The sequence below is a fragment of the Elaeis guineensis genome, chromosome 4, assembly GCF_000442705.2.
Source record: "Elaeis guineensis isolate ETL-2024a chromosome 4, EG11, whole genome shotgun sequence".
Taxonomy (NCBI): domain Eukaryota; kingdom Viridiplantae; phylum Streptophyta; class Magnoliopsida; order Arecales; family Arecaceae; genus Elaeis; species Elaeis guineensis.
The window spans coordinates 136,742,060-136,765,147 of record NC_025996.2 but is presented as its reverse complement, the minus strand read 5'-3'; the positions used below and the strand labels follow the sequence as shown (position 1 = coordinate 136,765,147).

Sequence of the window (23,088 nt, the reverse complement as noted above, 5' to 3'; positions counted from 1 at the left end):
CTGTGAGCAAGCTCCCCCTCCACTCTCCAAGGGAAAAAGCCTCCTGAGCGGTCTGGAGGAGGTCAGATCATAAAAGTTTTGCGCGTTTACAAAATACTGAGAGTATACTCCTGTTACAGTTGTTGATGGAGTGCATCTGAGACCGTTCAGACCTTTTATCCTCGTTTCCTTGGCAGTTTTACGGCTTTCCTAATTGCGGCAATTACAGTCCTTATCTCACGGTATTATGCACATAATGCAACAGCCAACACACACCAACCTTCGTCTTTGGATTAGTGCTATATTTGAGCCAGAGGGTTGACGGTAAAAACAGTCTGGAAGCATAATAGGGTAAATGAAATACAAGCACAACCTATTACCAAAAAAATTTAAAAAAAAAAGAAACGAAATACAAGCACAACCCAGAGAAAGAGCGAGAGAGAAAGAGAAGAGCCAGCCCCTAGGCAAGAGATGGACGGAACAAGGGTTCCACAATTCAGGTTTATTTATGTCCTTGGTTTTTGCAGTGATTATTTTAAGGCACTAGAGGTATTTATTACATTAAACTAGGTCGGACAATCTTGTGGCATTTCTGAAAGAAGAATATAAGTAGGAATCACACACTGCATGATCCAATATATCTACTAATTGGTGTAGTCACCAATACACCATGTAATAGCTGTAATCCTTTATCATATGCGTTTGCCATCTCAAGTCACCTGAACATCTACAAATAAATGAAGAAAGAGAACAGAACAAGGGAATTCATCAAAATTTCAAAAATACATATGGTTATTTCTCATATGTTTTAAGAGAGGAAAAAAACAGTGACCTCGAGTTAGCTATATATCTAAAATTGATTCTGAAATAATCTGGCAATTAGAACAATATATACAGAAATAAAAAAATTTGCATGAAATGCTAGGCTCCTGCTACCACAAGGTGTACATTGGATCTGTCGTCCGTATTAATGTATGACAGACCGGACAACTCAACCCAGATATGGAGCTGGGATCAGCCTATATAAAGAATGATCAAAGAATGATTAAGGAAAGCAAAAGCAATATCAGAATTCTACTCATGAAGTTCAAATGGGAAGAATGGCTGAGAGGAGGTGTCAACACCGTGACCTGAGTCCCATTCCCATTCCCCTTCATGCCTTCTGGAGTGTAATTTTTTGGTGCAGTAGGCGAGAGAGCAGAAGAATTCTTTGGATTTACAGGGAGGGGGTTGGAGTCCTCAGATTCATAACCTGTACTTGAAAAAACTATCATGAAAATATGTCCATACATGATTCCTGATGCTACATTGTTGAAATTATACTTACAGTTAAACTTCTTCCAACCAAGGATATTCCTCTCGCTATCAAATACAATGCGAAGGCCAGTCATGAAATTTTCTGCATGTCATTATATTGCCTGATTAAGAACCATAAAGACTTCCTTGTTCAATTATTACTACAAAATATTTATTTACATGCTAGAATATGCATGCCATGGCTTAGAACCTAAACCATAATTCTCTTCTTCTGTAGATAATATAGAACTAATATTTTGGATCTTTGAAATGATATGTTTAATTGTCTGCACCAGTTGACCTCTCACCAAAAGAATAAGTTTTGATACATCTCTAGGTATTTTGTTACATATAGGTAGCTTGGCCACCTGCAAGGAGGCTCTCGACATGTCAATCCAACAAAATAAAGTGTTTTTCGCAGAAAGTACTGACCATGTAGAGCACATTATAGGATCATTGACCTCAGGGCCGATGCTATTTGCTCTAACATATAGAAGATACGTGAATGTATAGATTTATGACGATGTGAACCAACATGCATAATATTAACTGAAATTTTAATACAAGAACTCACGTCCAATTATATTTAGTCTGCTGCTCTTCACAATACCTAAACAATATACATATTCATGCTGCTGCACAGAGCCAAAATTAAAAAAAGAAGAAGAAGAAGAATTAATTGACGAGTCAAAAGTTAGTAATATGTCATAAATGGAAACAGAGCTTTACCTGAACAGAGATGACAATTACCGGTTCACTAACAGGAAAATCGCTTCCACCTTTTGTTATCAGACTTAGATCAGGAATCTGAATCTTCGTATGATTAGAACTACCAGTAACATTTGAATTAAATATTGTTTGAAAAACGATGGAAAAAAAAGTTTCTACAAGTAATAGTGTCATACAAAAAAAAATAAAAAATTAAAAAAAGTTCCTAGGAGAAAAAGACCTCTTATGATAACAATACTCAAAAGGGATTCTGGAATCAGGTGCTTGCCGTTTATCTTGCACCTGTGCATTGAACTGACAAAAAACCTATTATCAAATTTGGCATTTCAGAATATCATATCAAATTTTGGAAGCTTTGTATCTTACACTCTCAGATAGATATGTGTAAGCTGGATCTGCCAAGTACGTGAATGAGGTACCAGAGTCAAAAAGAGAACTAAAACCCGCATCTATGGAACTATTTCCAACACTTACGCCTGTTATGCTGATATTGTATGTGGGGCTGGCAGGCAAATATTTCCAAAGAAAAACAGACCAAACACAAACATTTAGAAAATTAAGAAGAACAAAAGAAAAAAAAAATTATGCTGACCCCTATCAAGAATTGAATTGAATCTGAAGTAAAAAAACCAGAGATCCACTCACCGTAATTGGTTCAGGTTGAATGGAGTTTCTTCTTGGTCTGAGCTACCATTGTCTCCAAAACTGATCCTGCCAATACCATCATGTCCAAAGCACATGGAGAAGGAATCAGATGTGAGGCCTCTGCTTGATAAAATACTGGGAACTGATATCTTCTCCATACCCAGTCCAAAAAGACCATTTGGAGCTGCAACATCCAGAAATGAACCTGTCTGAACCTGTCCACAACTGAAAAATCCAATTGACAATTTCATGGGATGTGCAAAGGATAAAACTGAGATGCAAGATAGGTTTATCTAATAAAATTTAATGGATAAAACATATATAAAATGTTCATTACCCAAACACTATCCGTGCCTCAACAACTTCATGATGAGTATCATCTGTTGTCAAGTATAAAACATCCTCAACTAAAATTCCTGATGATGATGTGTCAGCAGAAACATAAGCCATCTTGTAAGGACAATGGCCTGTTGTGCCAGTGCATTCTCTTTGAAGTTCACACAAACTGCTATTGCAAAGAACCCTCTGGCTTGTCAATGACATATTAGGACTATAGATACTGAACTCGAAATCCTGTTGACATGATGGTTAGTTAGAAAACATGCATAGCCAAAAAAAATGGAGAAATTTAAAAAAAAAAAAAAAAAAAAAAAAAAAAAAAAACACTTGATGATACATTGGAAAAATGTTACAGCAGATTATGACAACTTTTATATAAAAAGTACTGAACTACATGAGTGAAACTGCTCAAGAAAAGAACTAAGGAAAATCAGGTTCAGAAAATGGAAACATGGCTGATCCCCAAGAATATAATGAACAATTTTTGACATGATTGTAAATGGATAGCAGTGCGGTAATGCCAACCAGCTTTGTTTCTTTTTCTCCTATTTCAAAAAAAAAGGGCAGCCTAGTGTCGGAGACTCCTGCCATTGAGCGGTCTGGGGAGGATTAAGTATACACAGCCTTAACTCTGCATGCAAAGAGGCTGTTTTTGTGATTCGAACCCATGACACTCAAGTCACGAGGAGCAACCTTACCGTTGCACCAAGGCTCACCCTCTCCCTATTTTAATAGAGCAAAAAATTATAAAATAAGAGTAGAAGAGTAGAATAAATTCCTGCTACACTCATTAATGTTCATATTAGCCACATCACCAAAGTTAAAAAAGTTCAATAACTAATTTAATGATTTTCCTAAAGCAACGATTGCCTGTGCAATGAAAGAACCTGCAAAGTGCAATTTTCTTTTTCTCTATGTATCTTCAGGTTTAACACATACAACTAACGTTCCCAAAAAATGGCTTTTGCACCACTCAACCTGCCAGCATGCAGATGGGTGAGCAAGTGATTCCCATTCTCTTCCAGTTTCACTAAATCTAAGACATACTTTCGTTGGTTGATAAAGATTTTCTCCTTGGATCTAGCAAATTTCATGCCAAAGAAGTACTTTAGAGCCCCCAAGTCTTTGATCTCAAACTTTTATGCAAGTTTTCTCTTAAGTTCTACAATTTCGGCACTATCATCACCAGTCATTATTATATCGTCTACATACACAATCAAAATAGTTAGTTTACCAAGTTTTGAGTGCTTGAAGAATAGTGTATGGTCAGTTTGACTCTGGATATGATCGTACTATCTTTCCAAACCTCTCGAACCATGCTCTAGATGACTGTTTGAGTTCATACAAGGATTTTTTCAGTCTACATACCTTGTTTGTCCCGAAGTCCTCAAAATCAAGTGGTAGATCCATAAACACTTCTTCCTCCAAGTCTCCATTTAGGAAGGCATTTTTTACGTCAAATTGGTATAGAGGCCAATTAGAATTTACCGCCAGAGAAAGAAGAACTCGGATTGAGTTTATTTTTGCAATTGGGGCAAAGGTCTCCTGATAGTCAATACAATAAGTTTGAGTTAACCCCTTGGCAACAAGTCTGGCTTTGTACCTTTCAATGCTTCCATCTGCCTCGCACTTTACAGTAAAGACCCACTTGCATCCCACTGTTGTCTCGCCTCTTGGTAGTTCTACAATATCTGAAGTCTCATTCTTTTCAAGAGCATTCATCTCCTCCTTCATTGCTAATTTCCAATCCGGATCACCTAAGGCATCCTGAAGAGATCTTGATATATGCAGGTTAGAAATATTTGAAATAAATGCTTTATGGTTATTAGACAATTTTTTATAAGAGAAATACTTGGCAATAGGATGATTGGTACAGGATCTTGTTCCTTTTCTGAGGCTAATTGGAACATCAAGGTCAGACAACTCAAGAGTAGATTTAGAATTACCTTTGGTGAAAGGAGGACCATCATTCATAGGAGGACCATCATTCAGGGGTGCTGATTGATCAATTGCAGGAGATATATTTGGATCAATAGTACTTCTCTGAGGCTTTCGTCTAGTATAAATCTGAAGCTCAGGTTTCGGATTACTCGAATCCATGTGTAGTAATTCTCCCCCTGTTTCAGATTCCATCATGCCCGGCACCTATGAACTAAACAAATCATTTTCTTCATTGTTTGGATCAGTTATTTCCTTGATTTGCTTACCAAAGTGAATTAGAGTTTCAATGAAATTTGGTAGGGATTCAAAAATTTTTCAAAAATTATCTTCTTCTTCAATATTCTCCCTCTGAAGGTGATTTTTACTGAAATAGGGTTGTTTTTCCATAAAAGACACGTCCATATTTACATAAGTCTTCTTTGTTAGTGGATTAAAACATATACCCCTTTTTATTTGGAGCATATCCAATGAAAACATATTTTTCAACTTTGGAATCCAATTTGGATCAAAAAAATTGTGGAACATGAACAAAATAAATGCATCCAAATGTTTTTAAAGGCAACTCAGAGTACAAGCGAAAGTTCAGAAATAATGTCTTTAAAGTTTGTAAAGGGGTTTTAATTTCAAAACATGAGTTGGCATTCTGTTAATCAAGAGGCAGTTAAAACAGCATCTCCCCAGAGGTATTTAGGAATATTCATAGAAAACATGAAAACCCTAGCAACTTCAAGTGCCTGTTTTTTCTTTCAACAATACCATTTTGTTGGAGAGTGTCACGATATGTTGATTGATATAGAATGCCTTTATCTCTTAAAAATTCCCCAAAACACTCATTAAAATACTCAATTCCATTGTCTAATCAAAGAATGCAAATTTTTGAATTAAAGTGGATTTCGATCATATAATAGAACTCTTTGAAAAATCTTTCCACTTCAGATTTTTTGCTTAGTAAGTAAATCCAATACAACCTAGTGTGATCATCAATAAAAGTTACGAACCACCTTTTTCAGATAAAATGGTAACCTTTGACGGTCCCCAAACATCACTATGAATTAAGTAAAATGATTTGGAAGGACTATAAGATTTTGAAACAAATTTAACATGATGATCTTTAGATAAATGGCAACTTTCACATTGAAACATAGAATAATCCACTCCTTTACACAATTTAGGAAATAAACGTCTTAAATAAGAAAAACTAGGATGGCCTAGTCTAAGGTGCCATTGCATTATTTGTTCAGAAACGGAAATTGAACAAATACTACTCAACCCTTGAACTTTTTTATTACTGAAGAAATCCTCATTGAAGTAGTATAGCCCGTTTATCTCTCTAGCACTGTCAATCATCTTCCCCAAAATCCGATCTTGAAATGTATAATGGGAGCCACAGAAGGTAAGACAGCAATTAGAGTCCTTCAAAAATTTACTGACAGATAACAGGTTGCAAGTAAGTTTAGGAATATAGAGTACTGATTTAAGACTAATATTTTCAGATATTTTGATAAGACCTTTGCTTGCAATAGATGAAAGACTACCATCTGCTATTCGTACTTTTTCATTGCAAGAACAAGGGGTATATGAAACAAATAGATTAGACAAATTGATCATATGATCAAAGGCCCCCGAATCAATGATCCATGAAACGGAATTCAAAGTACTAGAAAGGGCTAAAAAATTTCTACCAGAATGGGCCAAAGAACAATTAGGTGTACCAGATGATGATGGATTAGCCTTTAGTAGTTTTAGAAGTTGATCAATCTGCTCTTTGTTGAATGGACCCGAGTCAGCTACAGTGGTAGTGGTTTGTGATCGTCTAGATTTTGGTTTCCAATTAGCTGATTTTTCATGAAGCAGCTAGCAAATTTTTCGAGTATGACGTGGTCTGTTACAGTGATCACACTGTATCCGAGGCTTCTCATCATGCTTGTGCTGATCGGGGACACTCCATCCACTAGCATTGGCTTCAGTAGCAACCAACACGGAGTTCTCAGTCAGACCACTAGTGCCAGTATTCTTTTTCTCGAGCATTACCGATTTGTGGCTTTCCTCCCGACAAACCTCTAAAAAAACTTCATTGAGTGAAGACAGAGGATTTCATCTAATAATCCTTCCTTGAACCTCATCAAATTCGACATTGAGACCAATAAGAAATTGGAAGGCTCGATTAGCCTCCACAATTTTTTGATTGTGTTTGCAATCGTTAGAAGACTTCTACTCATAATCATTGAACAGATCCAGATGTTGCCATATTCGTTTCAGAGAATGGAAGTATTTGGTGACAGTGTCACTTCCTTGTCAGACTTCTCCAAGTTTTAGAGTAAGTTCATATATTTGAGATTGATTATCCAAATCAAAATACATTTGGATAACATTATCCCACAATTCCTTAGCATTCTGATAACACATGTAATTGGAACTAATATTCTCGTCCATAGAATTCACAAGCCAAGTCATTACCATTGAGTTTTCAGCATCCCAGATTGAGTAGGTCGGATCTGCACTGTCCGAAGCCGATGTATCTCCTATCAAGTAGCCGATTTTGCCTCTTGCTCGGATGCACATACGTACCGATTGAGATCAGCATAAGAAGTTATCACCATTGAGTCGAATGGTGGTAATTTGGATTGGATGAGATTCAGCAATAGAGAATGGGAATCACTTGCTCACCCATCTGCATGCTGGCAGGTTGAGTGGTGCAAAAGCCATTTTTTGGGAACGTTAGTTGTATGTGTTAAACCTGAAGATACATAGAGAAAAAGAAAATTGCACTTTGCAGGTTCTTTCATTGCACAGGCAATCGTTGCTTTAGGAAAATCATTAAATTAGTTATTGAACTTTTTTAACTTTGGTGATGTGGCTAATATGAACATTAATGAGTGTAGCAGGAATTTATTCTACTCTTCTACTTTTATTTTATAATTTTTTGCTCTATTAAAATAGGGAGAGGGTGAGCCTTGGTGCAACGGTAAGGTTGCTCCTCGTGACTTGAGTGTCATGGGTTCGAATCACAAAAACAGCCTCTTTGCATGCAGAGTTAAGGCTGTGTATACCTAATCCTCCCCAGACCGCTCAATGGCAGGAGTCTCCGACACTAGGCTGCCCTTTTTTTTTGAAATAGGAGAAAAAGAAACAAAGCTGGTTGGCATTACCGCACTGCTATCCATTTACAATCATGTCAAAAATTGTTCATTATATTCTTGGGGATCAGCCATGTTTCCATTTTCTGAACCTGATTTTCCTTAGTTCTTTTCTTGAGCAGTTTCACTCATGTAGTTCAGTACTTTTTATATAAAAGTTGTCATAATCTGCTGTAACATTTTTCCAATGTATCATCAAGTGTTTTTTTTTTTTTTTTTTTTTTTTTTTTTTTTTAAATTTCTCCATTTTTTTTGGCTATGCATGTTTTCTAACTAACCATAGTGTCAACTGGATTTCGAGTTCAGTATCTATAGTCCTAATATGTCATTGACAAGCCAGAGGGTTCTTTGCAATAGCAGTTTGTGTGAACTTCAAAGAGAATGCACTGGCACAACAGGCCATTGTCCTTACAAGATGGCTTATGTTTCTACTGACACATCATCATCAGGAATTTTAGTTGAGGATGTTTTATACTTGACAACAGATGATACTCATCATGAAGTTGTTGAGGCACGGATAGTGTTTGGGTAATGAACATTTTATATATGTTTTATCCATTAAATTTTATTAGATAAACCTATCTTGCATCTCAGTTTTATCCTTTGCACATCCCATGAAATTGTCAATTGGATTTTTCAGTTGTGGACAGGTTCAGACTGGGTCATTTCTGGATGTTGCAGCTCCAAATGGTCTTTTTGGACTGGGTATGGAGAAGATATCAGTTCCCAGTATTTTATCAAGCAGAGGCCTCACATCTGATTCCTTCTCCATGTGCTTTGGACATGATGGTATTGGCAGGATCAGTTTTGGAGACAATGGTAGCTCAGACCAAGAAGAAACTTCATTCAACCTGAACCAATTACGGTGAGTGGATCTCTGGTTTTCCTACTTCAGATTCAATTCAATTCTTGATAGGGGTCAGCATAATTTTTTTTTTCTTTTGTTCTTCTTAATTTTCTAAATGTTTGTGTTTGGTCTGTTTTTCTTTGGAAATATTTGCCTGCCAGCCCCACATACAATATCAGCATAACAGGCGTAAGTGTTGGAAATAGTTCCATAGATGGCGGGTTTTAGTTCTCTTTTTGACTCTGGTACCTCATTCACGTACTTGGCAGGAATAAAAATTGTGGATTAACATTAGGTTGAGTGGATGTTTATTCCTCATCTCAATAACGTAGTTGGAGGGCAATGAGTGAGCGCTATATGGACAAGGTTATATGAGGTAAAGACAGATGGAGATCAAATGACCTTTGCTGGGCTAGATAAGGTTCCAGTGTGACAAATCCTAATTATAGAAGTACACGTTGAAGAGATAGAATTCCATCATGATGATGATGAGTAGGCAGATAAATCAAGATCAAACTCATCAGTGAATTTTATTTTAACTTACCCTACCAGTAATATATTTACCCTATGACTAGAAATAGTATTAACTTGGATTTCTACCATAGTAGTCCAAGCTACACTCATATTTCCATCCAAATCCATCTTCATTAAATATGGGTATGATTGAAAATCTTTGAAGACCAAGACATCCGAACTCATCCTGCTCTCATATTCTCCATTCAACAACCACTTTAAGCGAGTTAAAGTAGCTAGGAATTTAAAAAGATACAATTTTTATCAAGTCTGATTGAGTATGTCTTGACATTGATTTGGTCAAGAAGTCCGATTCAAGATTTGTTCATGCTTGACCGAATTAAAACATTTTCTCCTTTTCAATTTCATAACACAGAAGTAATTTAGTTCGTAGGTTCGTGTGAATGAGGCTCATATGGCGTGCATTTTCTATTAACTCATGTCAAGCCAAAATTTAGACAGCATCCTCGTCCAGCATAAGCATATGCCCCGACTGCCTCTCCAGATAAGGGCAATCCTTTGCATCATAGCCAAGCCAGCCACATCCAAAGCAGAGGATGCCCATACTTTTTAATATACAAACTACTGTCACACACCACTCGCCGACGAGCCCACCTGGTCTCAGTGGATCCTGGTGCAGCATCCCCACCCCTGCCTTCTCAAATCCCGGTGAGGGTGATGAGGAATCACCTTCCGTCTGAATTCCCGGTTTACTTTACCAAAAAAGAATGGCAGTGATCTTCTTTTGGACAGCTTTGCGATCTTCCAAACTGCTCAGAAAATAACACACCTAATACCATTATGTTCTTGCCCTACAATGGGGAACACAATTTTCTTTTCCAAGAAGGCTTATCTTTGAGCCAATTATATTCTCACTCACGTTTCTTACCATGGCTCCAAACGCAGAAGTTAGAACCTGAAACTTAAGAGTTACTACATCTTGGTTCAAGAAATGGCTAGCTCATAATCAATTGTATATATAAAAGACACGTACAACTGTTCTTAAGAAGTCAATACTAACAGACAGTGAGCAACAATTATATTTCTGCTCTTATAAACAGAAGCATTACATTCTTTTATCTCAAGTAATTAAAAACTTCACACCAATGAGCAAAACTATTGAAAATGAAAGACAACGAGTTTCTGAAAATATATAACCAGCTTGGATGGATTTCAGCTACGAGAATAACCAGCAGCAGTGGAGATAGCCCGATAGTATGAGAAGCTCATGCTACCATTCATCTCCAACAACGGCTCCACCATGTCCAACGGTTGGAGTGGCCTCACTGGCAGATGACCTGTCTGTCGAGTCCTCTTCGCTATCGAAATTGCTTGCTAGTATCCCCTCCAACTCTCTGACCACCTCCCCCATCTCCGGCCGTTTGTCAGGCGAGATCTCGATGCACCATAGCCCAATCTCCATCAACCTGACCATCCCCTTCCATGCACTCTTGTCTTCTGTGATCTCAGCATCAAAGACCTTAGCAGTCCACTCCTCTCGAACTGCTCGGTGGACCCAATGGCACAGCTCCACACCCTGGATCCCCTCTGGTGCAGAGTGGGCGGAAATCTTGCCTGTTAGGAGCTCGAGAAGGAGGCATCCATAGCTCCATATGTCAGTCTTCTTAGAAATTTTGTGTTGGTGCTGATAATCAGGTGATTTATATGACACCATCTCAATAACGTTATTGAGATGAGGAATAAAAATTGTCTTCTGTGACTCCTCCATCATCATCAGTGGATCTTGCTCTGGCTTGGGCTGTTGTCAGGCCTCCATCCCTATGGGTCTCAAGACCTTCAACCTGTTGCGCGGAAACATCGACAATGTCAGAGCCATAAATCCTCCCGTTTATGTTGTAGACAACACGTGCTTTCAGGCCTTCTTTGTTAAGAAAAGCAGCTTTGCATTCTCGACTGAGATGCTGCAAAATGTTATACATGGCAATGAAGCTTCTCAAGATCGTTACCTGATGGTGTTGGATTGGGCTATTGGGAGTGAGACATGTGAAGAAGCGAGAAGAAAGATGGGTACCTATGCTTGCAAGGATAACAGCTATTGCTACAATTCAACCAATGGGGTCGGGTATCGCTGCAATTGCAACGCAGGATACGATGGAAATCTTTATAGTGAAGATGGATGTAAAGGTATCTCTCTCTCTCTCTCTCTCTCGCTATATAATTTGTCTTATAACTCCCAACTTTATTCTTCATCAATGGCAACCCCAAATTTCCTTTGTTAAAAAGCACTCTCCGGTACACAACGTGTTCGGCAGACTCTACAAGCTCTTTTTCTCTTTTCTTTTATATTTTTTGTTAATTTTATTGAGAATTGTAATAGGGACATCAAAAATGGTGTCGTATAAACTGCATATGAGAATTATCCAAGTCAAATTTTTTGGGAGAAATACATGGCACATTTTGAACTTGGAATCTTTTTCCAAATGGATGATGAATGCGGCTAGTGAGCTACGACCCATTTCACCTCAATAATAAATCATAACACAATTTGCAACCAATAACAGATCTTATTAATTTATCTTTGCTCTTACTCCATCTTAATATATTCTTGTTACCCCATTTCTTGTTGACTTCAACAAGTTTTTACTCTTACCAGATATTGACGAGTGCCAAGATCCTGAACGTAATCCTTACGTGGGAAGATGCATCAACAAGCCAGGAAGTTTTTCTTGCGCCTGCGCATTGGGCCAACGTGGCGACGGTAGAAAGAACGAAACTGGCTGCATGAATGTGGTGTCACTGGAGCTTATTTTTGGTAACATACTCAAATCTGCTTATTAGTAAAGGGGAAACCACTCCCGGAAGGTATACTTATATATTTTTTATTTATAATTTATTTGTTTTGATGTTAAGTACTAGAAATACTCCCAGCTAGAACATGTCCATTTGTCATGTTCCATTCCTCGGCCTGTGTGGGATTTGTGTGGCAACCATGTCATAAACTCATTGATTGCTAAACTTATGCATCTGCCAAGTCGGGCTAATTCATTCCAACCTGGGCTAATCTTATTCGATCTTTCAATTAATCAAATTAAGCATTTATTTTCTTTCATTTGGTCTTATGTATGCATGTTTCTTAGTTCATATTTATCTTTTGAAAAATATTATTTACATATATAACCTTAAAATTATTGTATTTGTACAACAATACCCACTTCGTTAGATGTTTAATTAATGATGTTAATATAAATATTTTTATTCACACATAGAGAGAGAGAGGAAAAGGTGGAGCAGAGACAAAGGGCCGAAGGGGAGTGGAATTTGGAGGATGGGGATAAACTTGATAAAGTCTCCATTATAATAAGAGTAGATTCATTTATGTGCATATATAGTTTTATTTTTCTTTTATTTTTATTGGTGCAACTCGAGGAAGAGAGGAACGAAGGAAGTGCATTTTTTCTTTTTTTCTTCCCCTCCTATCCCTTGGTGGGCTGTAGGGAAATTAGGATAATAGGGGGCACATAGAGGTCAGCATTTTCATTGTTCGTTATGGTGAGGCCAACATCTGGCTTTGTGACTGGTTGTATAAAATTTATACCAAAATCTTTTTCATTATATATTATTAATAAATAGACTAATTTTAGCATATGTAATGCATATGCCTTTTTCATAACAGGAGAGAGAAATGAAGGAGAGAGATGGGAGAAAATGAGGGAGAAAGGTCTCTTAAATATTTGTTGAGGAATAATACTCCTATATCTAATAGGTTAAGGACTCTAGTTGTTCTTATACATTTTTTAGCTCATCCATCTAGATGTGCTGTGGTAATCCGAAGCTGCTCGCATGACATGCCTCAACTTTACAATTATATATATTTCTCTGAAAATGTTCTTCAAAAATTATTTTGCACTAGGAGGCACATTTTTGTCATTGTTAATGAAATGTTTCAAGCATGTCATTAATCCTTATAAGAACAGAATTTGATAGGTCTACAGAAATGTGATGAAACATTTGCTTGAAATATTCTAACTTTTGATGATCAAGGGGATGCCATGGAGGAGTGTGTGCGTGTGTGTGTGTGCGCATTTTTTTTTCTGAACACAAAGTTACAACTGGAGTGATATAATTTCTAGTATTGTTTAAAGTCTCAAAGCTTAGCAATAAAACCATCTCCTGCCCTTGCTGAAAAGAACTTCCATCAACCAAGAATTTTAAAACTAAACTTTCTACTGTTTATATGTAGGTGTGGGGCTAAGCCTCTTGTTTATTATCATTGGAAGTTTGTGGTTATATTGGCTTTCCAACAAAAGAAAACTAATCAAGATGAAAGCAAAGTTCTTTCAAAAAAATGGAGGCTTGTTTCTACAGCAACAGATCTTAAGTCAAGGTTATAATGCAACATTTAAGATCTTCAATATAGAGGAACTAGAAAAGGCAACCAACAACTTCAATGAGAGCCAAATCCTCGGTCGTGGTGGATATGGTACTGTATACAAGGGTGTTTTGCCAAGCCAAGAAGTTGTGGCCATCAAGAAGTCCAAATTTGTTGACGAGAGCCAAATCGAGCAATTCATCAATGAGATCATCATCCTTTCTCAAATTAATCATAGAAATATTGTCAGACTCTTGGGCTGCTGTTTAGAGATCCAAGTTCCATTGCTTGTATATAAGTTCATATCCAATGGAACCCTCTTCCACTATATCCATGGTCAAAGTCATAGTTTCTTAATGCCATGGGAAGTTTGTCTAAGGATACCTGCAGAAGTTGCTGGAGCATTGGCATATCTACACTCAGCTGCTTCAGTACCAATCATTCACAGAGATATCAAGTCTACAAATATACTATTAGATGAGAATTATACAGTTAAAGTATCAGACTTTGGAGCTTCAAGATCAGTCCCATTTGATCAAACATATATAACCACCCTTGTGCAAGGGACATTGGGATACTTGGATCCAGAGTACTTCTACACAAGCCAACTAACAGATAAGAGCCATGTCTATAGCTTCGGGGTAGTTCTTGCAGAGTTATTAACTAGGAAGACTCCAGTATCTTTTGCTAGGTCAGAAGATTAGAGGAATCTAGCTATCTTTTTTACATTGATGTTTGATGAGCAGCACCTTTTTCAACTGATAGAGCCTCAAACTTTAGAGAAAACTGGAATGGAGCAACTCTTTGTCATTGCACAACTTGCTAGGAGGTGTTTAAATTTAAAAAGAGAAGAAAGACCGACCATGAAAGAAGTTGCCATGGAGTTAGAGGGGCTAAGGAGATTCCATAAGCAGCAGCTAGCTCCCCAAAATCTCGAGGAGACAGAGCATTCGCTAGGTGGGATTGGACCTTCAAGTGGATACATTACTGAGAAGGCAAGCACACAACATAGTTTAGAAGTTGATATGGTACCTTCCATGGATCTCTCAAGGTGATGGATCTCTCAAGGTGATGGATTGATGAGAAACCACTCTTTTTGTAGAGAGCCATTGAGATTTTCTCTATGCTATTGATGCTCCCTACTTTTCTATGTAGATATTGATCAAATTGTTCCTTGAACTTTGCATTTTGCTGCTATCTCTACATATTGTATTATTGAAGATCTATATCATAAAAAATAGTGATCTAGCTACATATTGATGTAGTTATGTACTACTGAGTATTTGAATTTATTCGTGAAGTATTTGGAGACATGTACTTTATATATTAAATATGCCGCTTGAATCGAAGACTTCTTTTACTCCTCCTTGAGATGGTCTTGAGATTCATTACATGGCTCCTCTTGCTCATTATGTTCAGATTGCTCTTCAATCAACACCATCTCCTCATAAGTGATCTTCCTTGAATTTGGCTGATTAATAGGCACTGTAGTGCCTTTGATGAATCCATGGATCCCCTCCTTGAGGAAAAGTCAGTCCGTCACTGTCATGGTTGATTCTTGTTGCAGTGAACCTTCACAATAGTACAAAGCTTTATTAATTTCCTACTTCTATGACTTGTAAGTGCTCAATACTTTTCATTGCTTCTAGAGTTCTTAGTGCTTGTTGAAGACTAATTACATGTTTGGTCGTACTTCTACGGGATAGTTTTGGTTACATTGATTAAAAGGTCAAATGTAAACCATTTGAAAGCATGAATGGCATAGAACAAATAAAATATACCTAAATAATACTCTTAAATAATTTATTAGTTACATATATATACCCTTGCAGATATGACTTACCACATCTTTACCTTTAAAAATTCACTATTTACACATATATCATCGAATCTTTCTATTTTTGCAAGAATACCCATCACGTAAGATTTGATTGATGGTACTAATAGATAGCAGTTTTAAGTATAAGACAAAATTTATTATCCTAAAATGTTATCAAAAAAAAATCTTTATAATATAAACTAAATGTTAAATTTTAAGAATATTAGTGCAAAAGGGCAATGATGCCTTTTAGATTTAAAATGATAATTTTAATACTATTAGTCAAAAATCTAATAGGAGATGTATCAATGAAAAAAAATAAGATGATCTGAGAGCTATATATGAAAATAGTGATTTTTGGAGGGTAAATATATAATAAGTCATATTTATAGGATAATATATGTAAAAAGCTTAAGTATAAAACTTCTAAAACTATAGAATGCTACAATTAAAGGGATATATCTCATGGTTGATATAAAATAATAAATTATTTAAGAGTATTATTTTAATATATTTTATTTGTTCTATACCATTCATGTTTCCAAATCGTCTGTATTTGACCCTTCAATCACTGTAACCAAAATTATCCTCTAGACGTACGAGGAAACATGTAATGAGTCTGAAACAAGCACTAAGAACTCTAGTAGCAATCAAAAGTATTGACCACTTACAGCTCATACAAGTAAGAAATGAAGCTTTGTACTATGGTGAAGGTTCACTTCAACAAGAATTAGCCATGATAGTGGAGAGGCCGACTTATCCCCAGTGAGGGGAGCCATGGGTTCATCAAGGCACTAGAGGGGCCTGTTAATCAACTAAATTCAAGGAAGATCACTAGTGAGGAGATGGTGATGTTTGAAGAGCAATCTGAATATTGTGAGCAAGAGGAATGAGGTAATGAATCTCAAGACTATGTCAAGAAGGAGAAAAAGAAGTCTCAGATTCAAGTGGTATATTTAATATAGTACGTCATTGCATATGTTATTGATAGATTCAATGATGTTTGAAGAGTAACCTGAGCATTGTGAGCAATAGGAATGAGGTAATGCATCTCAAGATCATGTCAAGAAGGAGAAAAAAAAGTCTTGGATTCTAGCGGTGTATTTAATATAGTACGTCACTGAATATGTCATGAATAAATTCAAATATTCAGTAGTACAATATGAAATAATTACATCAATATGTAACTAGATCATTAGTTTTTATCACATAGATCTTTAGTACAATATGTAAATTAGAGATAGTAGTAAAGCACAAAGTTCAGAAAATAATTTGATCAACATTTGCTTAGAAAAATAGGGAGCATCAATAGCATAGAAAATATCTCAATAGCTCTCTGCAGAAAGAGCATTTCCTCATAAATCCATTACCTTGGGAGATCCATGGAAGCTAACATGTCACTTTCCAAACTATATTGTCTGCTTGCCTCATCAGTGCATCCAATTGAAGGTCCAATTCCAATCGGCAAGTGTTCAATTTCCTTAAGATCTTGGAGAGCTGGTTGCTGCTTATGGATTCTGCTCTTTAGCCCTTCTAACTCTATGGCAACTTCTTTCATGGTAGGCCTTTCTTCTCCTTTCAAATTTAAGCACCTTCTCGCAAGTTGTGCAACCGCAAAAAGATGCTCCATTACAGCTTCCTCTATAATTTGAGCCTCTATTAGTTGAAGGAGGTCCTGTTTGTCAAACATTGATGTAAAATATATAGCTAGATTTCTCTGATCTTCCGATCTAGTAGAAGATATTGGAATCTCTCTAGTTAATAGCTCTGCAAGAACTACCCCAAAGCTATAAACATCGCTCTTCTCTGTTAGTTGGCTCGTATGAAAGTACTCTGGATCTAAGTATCCTAATGTCCCTTGCACTAGAGTGGTTATATGAGTTTGATCAAGTGGGACTGACCTTGAAGCTCCAAAGTCCGATACTCTAGCTATATAATTCTCATCTAACAGTATATTTGTGGACTTGATATCTCTGTGAATGATTGGTGTCGAAGCAGTTGAGTGCAAATATGCCAGCACTCCAGCAGTTTCTGTAGCTATCTTTAAACGATCTTTCCATGGCATTGAGAAACTATGACTCTGAGTATGGATATGGTAGAAGAGGGTTCCGTTGGATATGAACTCGTAGACAAGTAATGAAACTTGGGTCCCTAAACAGCAGCCCAAGAGTCTGACAACATTCCTATGATTGATTTGAGAAAGAATGACGATCTCATTGATGAATTGCTCGATCTGGCTCTCATCAACTAATTTGGACTTCTTGATGGCGACAACTTGCTGCTGGCTTGATAAAATACCCTTGTATACAGTACCATATCCACCACGACCAAAGATCTGCCTCTCGTCGAAGTTGTTGGTTGCCTTTTCTAGTTCTTCTATACTGAAGATCTTCAATGTTGCATTAGAACCTTGACTTAAGATTTGTTGCTGCAGAAATAAGCCTCCATTTTGTTGAAAGAACTTGGCTTTCATCTTAATTAATTTTCTTTTGTTGGAAAGCCAGTATAGCCACAAACTTCCAATGATAATAAGCAAGAGGCTTAGCCCCACACCTGCATATAAATAGCAGGAAGTTTTGCTTTAGAAAAATCTCAATTCATGGAAGTTCTTTCTAGTAAGGGCAGGAGATGGTTTTTTATTGCTAAGCTTTGAAACTTTAAACACTACTAGAAATTATATCACTCCAGTTGTAACTTTATCTGTTCAGAAAAAAAAATGCGCACCCACACACACTCCTCCATGGCATCCCCTTGATCATCAAAAGTTAGAATATTTCAAGCAAATGTTTCATCACATTTCTATAGGACCTATCAAGTTATGTTTTTATAAGGACTAATGACATGCTTGAAACATTTCATTAACAATGACATAAATGTGCCTCCTAGTGCAAAATAATTTTTGAAGAACATTTTAAGAGAAATATATATATAATTGTAAAGTTGAGGCATGTCATGCGAGCAGCTTCGGATTACCACAGCACATCTAGATGGATGAGCTCAAAAATATATAAGAACAACTAGAGTCCTTAACCTATTAGATATAGGAGTATTATTCCTCAACAAATATTTAAGAGACCTTTCTCCCTCATTTTCTCCCATCTCTCTCCTTCATTTCTCTCTCCTGTTATGGAAAAGGCATATGTATTACATATGCTAAAATTAATCTATTTATTAATAATATATAATGGAAAAGATTTTGATATAAATTTTATACAACCAGTCACAAAGCCAGATGTTGGCCTCACCATAATGAACAATGAAAATGCCGACCTCTATATGCCTCCTACTATCCTAATTTCCCTACAGCCCACCAAAGGATAGGAGGGGAAGGAAAAAAAAAAAGAAAATGCAGTTCCTTCATTCCTCTCTTCTCCGAGTTGCACCAATAAAAAAAAAAAAAAAAAACTATATATGCACATAGACGAATCTACTCTTATTATAATGGAGACTTTATCAAGTTTACCCCCATCCTCCAAATTCCACTCCCCTTGCGCCCTGTCTCTGCTCTACCTTTTCCTCTCTCTCTCTCTCTCTGTGAATAAAAATGTTTATATTAACATCATTAATTAAACATCTAACGAAGTGGGTATTGTTGTATAAATACAATAATTTTAAGGTTATATATGTAAATAATATTTTTTAAAAGATAAATATGAAATAAGAAACATGCATACATAAGACCAAATGAAAAAAAATAAATGCTTAATTTGATTAATTGAAAGATCGAATAAGATCAGCCCCGATTGGAATGAATTGGCCCGACTCGGCAGATGCATAAGTCTAGCAATCAATGAGTTTATGACATGGTTGCCACACAAATCCCACACAGGCCGAGGAGTGGAACATGGCAAATGGACATGTTCTAGCTAAGAGTATTTCTAGTACTTAACATCAAAATAAATAAATTATAAATAAAAAATATATAAGTATATCCTCCGGGAGTGGTTCCCCCTTTATTAATAAGCAGATTTGAGTATGTTACCCAAAATAAGCTCCAATCACACCACATTCATGCAGCCAGTTCCATTCTTTCTGCCGTCGCCACGTTGGCCAAACGCGCAGGCGCAAGAAAAACTTCCTGGCTTGTTGATGCATCTTCCCACACAAGGATTACGTTCAGGATCTTGACACTCGTCAATATCTGGTAAGAGTAAAAACTTGTTGAAGTCAACAAGAAATGGGGTAACAAGAATATATTAAGATGGAGTAAAAGCAAAGATAAATTAATAAGATCTGTTATTGGTTGTAAATTATGTTATAATTTAGTGTTGGGGTGAAATGGGTCGTAGCTCAGTAGCCGCATTCATCATCCATTTGGAAAAAGATTCCAAGTTCAAAATGTGGCATGTATTTCTCCCAAAAAAATTGACTTGGATAATTCTCATATGCAGTTTATAGGAAATCATTTTTGATGTCCCTGTTACAATTCTCAATAAAATTAACAAAAAATGTAAAAGAAAAGAGAAAAAGAGCTTGTAGAGTCTGCCGAACACCTTGTGTACCGGAGAGTACTTTTTAACAAAGGAAATTTGGGGTTGCCATTGATGAAGAATAAAGTTGGGAGTTATAAGACAAATTATATAGCGAGAGAGAGAGAGAGAGATACCTTTACATCCATCTTCACTATAAGGATTTCCATCGTATCATGCGTTGCAATTGCAGTGGTTGAATTGTAGCAATAGCTGTTATCCTTGCAAGCATAGGTATCCATCTTTCTTCTCGCTTCTTCACATGTCTCACTCCCAGTAGCCCAATCCAACACCATCAGGTAACGATCTTGAGAAGCTTCATTGCCATGTATAACATTTTGCAGCATCTCAGTCGAGAATGCAAAGCTGCTTTTCTTAACAAAGAAGGTCTGAAAGCACGTGTTGTCTACAACATAAACGGAGGGATTTATGGCTCTGACATTGTCGATGTTTCCGCGCAACAGGTTGAAGGTCTTGAGACCCATAGGGATGGAGGCCTGACAACAGCCCAAGCCAGAGCAAGATCCATTGACGATGGAGGAGTCATAGAAGGTAGAACAACCGCTTGACGACATATTACGAAGCCCTCGGATGAGGACCGTTCTCTTGCAACCAACCGTCGTCAGCATGTTCCCAGAGTTCTCTGTGTCTGATATCGTGTAGGGGGTTCCCTCCAGGTCGATCCAGCCGGATCCATAGGTGACATCTCCACCACAGCTATGAAAAATGACACCAGTGTCGATGCTCAGTTTGCCTTGCAGTGAGATGTCTTTAATCCGGTAAGTATGTTTGCCCAGCTGTAGAATTGGAGAAGTGCCATTGCAGCTTATTTCGAAGCCTTTCATAGCTTTACCTGAGATGCCGAAGGGGTAGGGAACATTGGTACAGGTCAGTGGAAATGATGAGTTCTTTGCCTCCGACATGAATGTACCGAGTGATGCTGCCAAGAGTAATAGTAGCAGCTCAAGAATCAGCAACATGGCTCTTCTTGTTAGAAGGAGCACCACATGCATCGTCATTGAACTGGGCCAAAATTAGTGCCTTCTCTTATAGCACAACCGACGGAATTTGTCGGACCAAATCAACGAGGTCCAGATGCAGAAAAGTTCCACAAAAAACTTCTCCAAGCAATATCTTCAAAAAAAAAAAAAAAAGAAAAAGAAAAATTCTCCAACCAATAACATGGCACCATGTGTGGATAAGGGCTCTGTTATTTCTATTATAAAATCAAACTCGACAGCCACCAATCTGACTTCTTCCGCTCCAATTGAGAAGTAAAAGCAGGCTAATTTATTTTCTTGTGTTCAAACAAACGAGTTGGTTACTTTGAAGTGGTCTTAATTAATTAAGGAAAGGTCGAGCCATCGCAGCTGATTTGGGCAATCGGATTATTCAAACCAATTGGAGGAAATAGTAGAGGAATAGAAGAAAAACAAACAAAAATGGCAAGCTAGAAAAGGGATGACTATTTGTTGGTCAAATAATCATGTTCTCTTGTCTAAGGAGTCTGCCATGTCCACATGACAGCAGCATGAAGTAGTAGTAGGGATATGACGCTAAGAACCCTAGAAGCAACCAAAAGAAGGTGATGAGGTCATTGTTTTAATGAATCGAATCACTTGGGATTCATATGAAAGTTCTTGCTTGGGATATGACGTACCAATTTAATCGACGGTTTCACCCACTCTTTCTAAGGATACAATGGACCCACTGAATTTATGGTATCATTAGAGAGTTGCACATGGTCATGCTTACATGGGAGGAGATTCTAGCATGTCTTGATAGGGCGTGCTAAGCATGGGAGGGGCCTCTATAGAATCATTATAACAAAAAGCAAAGCACAAAAGAATGGTCAATGACTTTAGGTTTTCAAGATACTCCAAAGGGAGAAAATTAATCTGGATGCATAGATGGTGTCTAAGTGGGTATATACATTTTGATTCTATAAGCTACGAGGAACTACAAATTTTTCTAGAATCATACAATAGATGCATAACTAAAAAATACGATAAGTGCAAATATTTTATTTCTTAGTTATTGTTGCTACTTTATTATAAGTTGTAATTGCTAAGGAATCTATATCATATGCAACATAATATTTTGGATAAGAAAATGATCAGGAAAATTGCTTGACCTAACTTCTCTAAATTAAGAAAACAAAAGACACGTTCTCTAGAAAGTAGGAGAATTCTAGCAAAAATGTGACAATGATTAGAAAATAGAAAAAAAATTACCCTAAGTCACTTCCTTGGTGGTTACCTTGTAATCTCTAGCATATTCTCTTTACATCTACCTCACATTTTTGGACACAACCCGACACGACCTGATTTTTTATTGGGATGGATATGGATCCAATATCAAGACACAATCAAAAAATCGGATTGGATCAGGATCACTCAAAATCCGGTCCGATCCGACTCATTTGCAGGCCTACTTATAGCACAACCGATGGAATTTGTCGGACCAAATCAACGAGGTCCAGATGCAGAAAAGTTCCACAAAAAACTTCTCCAAGCAATATCTTCAAAAAAAAAAAAAAAAAAGAAAAGAAAAAATTCTCCGATCAATAGCATGGCACCATGTGTGGATAAGGGCCGACAACCACCAATCTGACTTCTTCCGCTCCAACTGAGAAGTAAAAGCAGGCTAATTTATTTTCTTGTGTTCAAACAAACGAGTTGGTTACTTTGAAGTGGTCTTAATTAAGGAAAGGTCTAGCCATCGCAGCTGATTTGGGCAATCGGATTATTCAAACCAATTGGAGGAAATAGTAGAGGAATAGAAGAAAAACAAAAAAAAATGGCAAGCTAGAAAAGGGATGACTATTTATTTTCTTGTGTTCAAACAAACGAGTTGGTTACTTTGAAGTGGTCTTAATTAATTAAGGAAAGGTCGAGCCATCGCAGCTGATTTGGGCAATCGGATTATTCAAACCAATTGGAGGAAATAGTAGAGGAATAGAAGAAAAACAAACAAAAATGGCAAGCTAGAAAAGGGATGACTATTTGTTGGTCAAATAATCATGTTCTTTTGTCTAAGGAGTC

At 37.0% G+C, this 23,088-nt stretch overlaps 3 protein-coding genes and 1 pseudogene across 19 annotated transcripts in view; 2 read left to right on the top strand and 2 right to left on the bottom strand.

The window, feature by feature from the left end:
- LOC105042548 (aspartyl protease family protein 1) lies at window positions 1-7,569 on the bottom strand. Of its 4 annotated transcripts, none has more exons than XM_073256859.1 (9): window positions 7,387-7,569; window positions 2,987-3,222; window positions 2,650-2,874; window positions 2,371-2,506; window positions 2,225-2,298; window positions 2,005-2,104; window positions 1,850-1,907; window positions 1,307-1,378; window positions 1-1,246 (listed from the first exon to the last, which is right to left on the bottom strand). In XM_073256859.1, exons 1-9 carry the CDS (start codon window positions 7,489-7,491, stop codon window positions 1,014-1,016), a joined length of 1,239 nt encoding a protein of 412 aa, XP_073112960.1. In that variant the 5' UTR covers window positions 7,492-7,569; the 3' UTR covers window positions 1-1,013. The 4 variants fall into 4 exon arrangements, with proteins under 4 accessions (XP_073112960.1, XP_073112959.1, XP_073112962.1 ...); XM_073256858.1 differs by having other exon boundaries at window positions 5-1,246; window positions 1,850-1,910; XM_073256861.1 differs by having other exon boundaries at window positions 12-1,231.
- Window positions 7,570-8,364: 795 nt separating this feature from the next.
- Window positions 8,365-23,088, top strand: part of LOC140857597 (aspartyl protease family protein 1-like) — a 36,373-nt gene continuing 21,649 nt past the window's right edge. For 2 of the 14 annotated variants that reach the window (XM_073256853.1, XM_073256856.1), the window contains exons 1-3: window positions 8,365-8,594; window positions 8,707-8,771; window positions 8,866-8,931. In XM_073256853.1, coding sequence (XP_073112954.1) covers window positions 8,389-8,594; window positions 8,707-8,771; window positions 8,866-8,921 — 327 coding nt within the window. In that variant the 5' untranslated portion in view covers window positions 8,365-8,388 and the 3' untranslated portion in view covers window positions 8,922-8,931. The other 12 variants (XM_073256843.1, XM_073256845.1, XM_073256852.1 and 9 more) reach the window with 11 other exon arrangements.
- On the top strand, window positions 11,124-15,645 carry LOC105042549 (wall-associated receptor kinase 17; the record flags this gene model as incomplete). The annotated part of the gene is given in 3 exon segments (XM_073256857.1): window positions 11,124-11,571; window positions 12,041-12,199; window positions 13,628-15,645. Coding segments are annotated over 3 exon segments (1,791 nt in total), but the record flags the coding sequence as incomplete, so codon positions are not given.
- Window positions 16,942-21,319, bottom strand: LOC105037248 (wall-associated receptor kinase 17-like; annotated as a pseudogene).

Bases quoted from the DNA above. Each gene is read 5' to 3' on its own strand.
- LOC105042548 (XM_073256858.1), bottom strand. From the start codon at position 7,491: ATGTGCATCCGAGCAAGAGGCAAAATCGGCTACTTGATAGGAGATACA. The intron at 3,223-7,386 runs GTAATGACTTGG...TCATGTCAACAG, and splicing joins GGGATGCTGAAAACTCAATG to GATTTCGAGTTCAGTATCTA. The intron at 2,875-2,986 runs GTAATGAACATT...TGGATTTTTCAG, and splicing joins GAGGCACGGATAGTGTTTGG to TTGTGGACAGGTTCAGACAG.